This window comes from Anneissia japonica, unplaced genomic scaffold (assembly GCF_011630105.1).
Source record: "Anneissia japonica isolate Jap-2015-1 unplaced genomic scaffold, ASM1163010v1 scaffold4054_len1135799_cov195, whole genome shotgun sequence".
NCBI classification, from domain to species: Eukaryota; Metazoa; Echinodermata; class Crinoidea; order Comatulida; family Comatulidae; genus Anneissia; species Anneissia japonica.
In genome coordinates this window covers 239,840-245,839 of record NW_022694605.1, presented here as the reverse complement: position 1 = coordinate 245,839, position 6,000 = coordinate 239,840, and the positions used below count along the sequence as shown (strand labels likewise).

Genomic DNA, 6,000 nt, shown 5'->3' with positions numbered 1-6,000 from the left:
TCTTAAGTTATCTAGTATTTTTTTTAGGGAATAATTTTATGTTGAGTTTGAAGTAACAAGTCATCAATGTTAAGCCACTGAGCGATGACATTAGTAAGTGGGGAAACTCTGTCACAGTTTTTAGTGAAAGGGTGTCAGGGTGGCGAGCTATTAGCTTTGTTAAACGCAGTCTTAGGGTGTAGGGAATCTTTAAGCTAACAGGTTGTCGTGGAGTTACAAGCTTAATGACACCCTCAGGTTAAATAGCTTTTAGCTATGTCACAATTTATCAAGGGTTGGAGAACTACCCTGGCTATATCATACTCAGTGGAAAGAGCTATTTTACAGTTTACTTAGGGTTTGAGACCTACCCTTTAATCACATTTAGTGTCAGGGTGAAGGGCTACTTTTACATCTCAATCAGTTATGGGTGTGACTTAACCTTATAAAAAAAAGTTTTATTTTATCAATATTATTATTATCATTTAATTTTAAAAATTTGTTTGGTCTTACAGACAAGCCTGTGAATATTGCAAGTTTCATGTTCAGACAGAGTACCGCAAGATGACGTCCAAGCGTGCAGAGTTGCAATCTTCGTAAGTTATCTGATGTAATTGATTATATTTTGATGATGTTGACATTTTTTGTTTTTTCTTAATTGACTATTGATTATGATATGGGTGGTATTTCCCAGGCTTTGGCAAGGGCAGATGATGTATAGCTAAGGTTCAGACAGGTGAGATTTGTTAAAATGACAAAAGGTAGAATTTTTATTTTAAAGTGATAGATGAATAGCCTAAATTACTCTTCTTTCTATTCCAAAATGATTAACATCCTGAGTTTACTATTTGGTGATTGGCTATATGATACAGTGTCTAATGACACTGTAGTCACTGACTGTTAAGGTGTTCTTTACAAGAATTTGAATATATTGTTCTGACAATACAAATAAAAAGTGTGTGTGTTCAATTTTGGGGTTTGGTGAAAACTCTTAACAAAATTGGTTCTCTTTTCTTCTCAGCCCTGTTTATTCTTACACTCTTCCCATACAAACATGGTTTGTATGCTCTTTTACTACACTCCTTAACTGTATTAAAATTCCTTAATAGAAAAAAATAAAAATCTCAAAAGTTATTAGGTAATGCACAAAAGTGTTTTAACCTTTTCGTGACTCTACATAGTTGACATTTTTCGTACAGAATTTTTTTAGTACATTAGCGTGCAGAAGCTGAGGGAAGGAGTATAATAGAAGGGCTGTAGGATGAACCACATCATGAACTTCTGAGCTCAAAGTACCTACATAACATACGCACTTACACAACAAACTGATTGTATTTAACAAACAGCATTTTATATCGTAGCTATGATCACAAGCCTCCTGTTGCTTCTGCTTTTAATGATATATGACAGTGACACCTACAAGTGACAGTTATTGTAGTTCATAATAGGCAGTGGGAATTAACTGTGACCCATTTGCTCCGTTGGGTAATTTTTTTATAAATCCCAGCTGGCTAGTACAGAAGACAACATATTTCACCAATGCATGCAGTATGGTGAGCTTATCCAAAGCTGTATAGTTTACTCTTCATTTATGAACTGCTGCATTAATGAATAGAAATTACACCCTTTGATGTTCCTTTTATTATACTTTGAGAGAAGACAGCTGATCATTTGCACCCCTAATTCTCTTGTCCATGTCTCTTTATAAAGCCTAGGGAGTAAAAGCCAATTATATCGTGTTTGTGGTGCTCTGTAACCAGTGCTCTATAATAAGGATTTGGGATTTGAGAGCTGATCATTCTGAAATTTAATGCTCTATCAGTCTCTTCAAGTTTTTTAGTTGTGTGAAAATCTTGAAATAGAACCATGAGATAAGGCAAGCCTGATTGCACCGGCACAGACCTCACTCCAAACTGACCATGTTAAATATGTTCCTGTGTTTATGTAATTCACCATCTGTTTACATCAAAGAATTTTTTAATATACATTTATGTTCTTTGAATACTGATACATTCAGTTCATCACATAACATCTTAGTAGACCTAGATCGACATTATAAGAATGATGAATATACATTAAATGTATTATTGATTGTCAACTCCATCTATACATAGACATTACCTTTAGCTTGAATGATAAATGTTGTTTTTTAATACATCCCAAATTATGATGAATGTGTATTTTGGTAGTAGATTTACAGTATAACCATATATATAATTTTTTTGCAATGTTTGAACGATTTTAGATTCTTTAGTTAGTATCTACATAGAATCCAAAAGTTATAGGCTTATTTCATGTGCTGAGATACATGTAAATGGTATAGCAAATTTATACTTTTGTTATGTATTTTGTATTTTTATATTTTACCACTTATGGCCTTGCACGGCCTTGATGAAAAACACCCTTGGGTGATCAAGTTTTTCCGTGTTTAAATAAAGTAATTATTATTATTATTGTCTTGTATTGCCTGTCATCATATTTATCATCATCATAATCATAGATCATCATGACCATCTGTCATTATAGATGACCGAGTTATTATTTTATTTTTAATGTTTCTTTGTAAATGAAATGGGAATTACTAGATTTAGCATAATCATTTTTTATTTACATTAAAACCACATCCAACTTCCAATAAAAAGATGGCTTAAACTTGCTACTACAGTCTCTGATGCAGTGGTTATAATTAACATTCATATAAAACAAACTAAATATCAACAAGATATGAAATCATGAACAAGTAAAAAAAGTAGCTATTGTACATTATATGACTATCCTCACCCTAATTTATTTAGAGGAGAGGGGTTTTGCTACTGCTGTTTTTTATTTTTTAACAGAAAAAGTTTCAAAATGGCATACAAACTCTAAGTTACAATATTTTGTTACAACATGAACACGAATCATATAATATTGGATTCTATATGAAATTGGTGCCCCCTGTATTTGTCTGCATATAATTTTGCCCACAACCTATCCATTTTACTTGTCTGATTTGCTATCAATTAATGCTATCAATGTCCAGCGTTCAACAGCTGCTTTCACAGTCATGTTAAGAATCACACACAACTTGTGATATTGAACCATTTAAACCTTCCAAAATACTTTGTGTAGTGATTAAATAAATATAGTTATATCAAAGTGACAGGTGCAGTTACCTATAGCATATTTGACCTTTATAGTAATATAAGTATTTGTTAAGAGCAGAGCAGATTACGTGAAAGAAAAAAGCAAAGAACATGATGCACCAATGACAGTTGAAAACAATCCCATAGACCAAGTAGTTTAAATAGGATGACAAGCGAGTCAAATTAATGTTGCGTTCCCTTCCAAGAATTTCAAAATGATTGAGTCAGATTTAATAGCATTGTGTGGAAACAGCGTAAACACATATTTTTTTTGTCCAAATTGTTTACTTAGAGTGTTTGACTGACACTTTAATTGATTGGATTAATTTTATTTATTTTGTATACAAAAATCAAAAGGCTGATAATGAAAGTATAATAAATAAATTCAAACATTTTTCGATATGTTGCCTGATGATTCACTGAGGTTGCCTGATCTACTTTATGTTCCTTGTTCCAATAGCCATTTTCAGGTTGAACGTACACCTAGCTATTGAGAAATCCTTGGATTATACAATTTTAAAAATATAAAAAAACAAAAAGGATTGAATTTATGTAAGATGGGACTCAAATTGTCCTACATCAGGCTAGTGAAAGGGTGAGATTTTCAATGTTTCATCAATCATAAAATTTATAAAGTGTTGAATAGAACAGGTGAGAAGATGCACCTTGGGCTAGGTAAGGTAAATATAGTAACAGAGATAAAAAAAGTATTTTTAATAGTAATAATGTTAATCAACCATTATTGACATGTGATAGGTATATCTGTTCACTGTACAGTTGTAATTTAAGGAATCACAAAAGCTAATATACAGTACTATGTAGTATTGATAATTTGATTAAGTTAATGGCCAGATTGTTTTTCAGAATTATGGTTAAATATTGTGTTTGTGTTATTAATAATTTGTATGGTATTTATTTTAAGTTATACATCGCTTTTGTGGTGATTTTGTTTACCATTTTGTATGACCGGTGTTTGACTTATATACTTTTGAGGCACGTTCCTTTTACTAGTCATGAGTTAGTCAGAGCTAAATTAGGTGACAAGTCATGTTCATTTGCTATGGGCTCCTTAATAACATCCCGATCCCATTTAAACAATTTAAATTTCAATCTATCTCTCTCTTGTTATATTAAAAATCAAGACGATAATTCTAGAATTTCTTCTTTCTTGGAAATGTTGCTTAAAGTAGCCATCCGATGGCTACTAGTCAGTTTTGCTCTAACATTGCCAAGTGTGTTGAATAATAATCATTTGCATCTATTTATATTGTAGCTTTGCATGAATATTCAGTTTCAAATGCTTTTACTGAATTAGCTTTCTGCTCTTCATACCCCTTGTGAAGTAACAAATTTAATGTGCGTTGCCCAAAGACATAGCTAAATGGCCAACGTGGGATTCAGAATCAAAGCATGCCCTCACAGTTGCGAAGTCCTCGACATAAATGAGGTTAAGTGCAAAGTGACCACCTATGCTAGGATAGGATAGACAGAATGATGGCTCAACATTAGTTAAAGACAACAAACTAGGTCAACATTAGTTAAAGACAACAAAGTAGGTTAACATTAGTTAAAGACAACAAACTAGGTTAACATTAGTTAAAGACAACAAACTATGTTCCTTGTCATAGGGTTCCAAGTCACCCACAAGCCGTGAGAGTTTCACGGAAATCAGGACGGCCTCTCACAATCCTGCTAGCAAGCAAGAATCTCCAGGACTGAAAATTAGCAGTCGCCCAGTCGCCAGTGGCGACCTTTTTTGCTGTTGGGCGATAATAAATTCCTTGGGTATTGCCCGTCTGGGTTTTGAGGTTTTTGTAGTTTTTGTCAAGTTGTTATGTTTAAGCTCTCATTTTGTGTCAGACCTTTGAGGTTTCTCATTGTGTAATTGTCAAATGGTTGGTAATATAGAGTACTACAGTGTTATGTCACGATACCACGTGATACTTCTTCATTGCTATCAGTGTTCAGCCGGACGCCATTTGCTCCACTGACAAACCATTGATCCCAAACTCTAACATAATTATTAGGATGTTGTATCTTAGTTTTTCTTTGTAAATTTTAATTGATGATTAAATGTGTGTTCGATAACTAATATAATGCGAGCTTTTGTGTTTTTAGTACATTTTGATGGTAAAATGTTAGATTTTAAAATGCCTACTCCAGAAAGCCTATGAACAGTAACCAACGTCTGGTTGGTGACAGACGGCGCCACCTGGCATTGTGACGACATGACTGTGGTACTCTATGTATAAAATTTGTGTTATTGTCTCTTTAAGGTTGCTTATTGTATCACTTTAAGGTTGCTTCTATTGTTGTCCTTTTGAAAAATAATGTTTTTATAGGGTGACTCTTCAAGCTTATAAGGTCCACTATACAAGGTTCCTTAAATGAATATTGTAATGCTTTAAAGTCAAAATGCAATGATAATAGGTGTGTGCAGAGTTTAGCATCATATCAAATGAGAAAGAGTACATTTAAGCTTAAATAGAGTATAATTTAAAATGAATTTAATAACTTGCCTACTCAACCACAGTTCTATTTCATTGATTGTTTCCTTTTCCAATAAGTGAATACTTTTTAAATCTAGTACATGAATAGTAACTATATCCACAGGATAGATGGAATATTTGTTAGTGATGTTACCATGGTATTCATTATATGACAACAGTAGTCTATTACTATATGTATTTATATGGTTGATTAACCAATTCTACATATAGGCACGTTATTTTTTATCTGAGCATGTGCAGTAAACACACAGAAAAGAAAATTTTGACAGAAATAATATTGTATATTAAAGTTATCACTTTTTATACACATCTAGATGTGTATAAGAGACAGGTACTTTATAGTACTGTCCTGACCCTTCTCCTTAAGGATCCTGACCCTTCCCCTT

General features: G+C 32.9%; 1 protein-coding gene across 1 annotated transcript in view; it reads left to right on the top strand.

Annotated features, from left to right (window-relative positions):
* Positions 1 to 494: 494 nt before the first annotated feature.
* The window catches only part of LOC117101095 (protein MCM10 homolog), a gene marked incomplete at its 5' end in the record, with an annotated part of 59,107 nt that continues 53,601 nt past the window's right edge, over positions 495 to 6,000 (top strand). Inside the window, 1 exon segment of the mRNA XM_033240967.1 lies at positions 495 to 575. Coding sequence (XP_033096858.1) covers positions 544 to 575 — 32 coding nt within the window.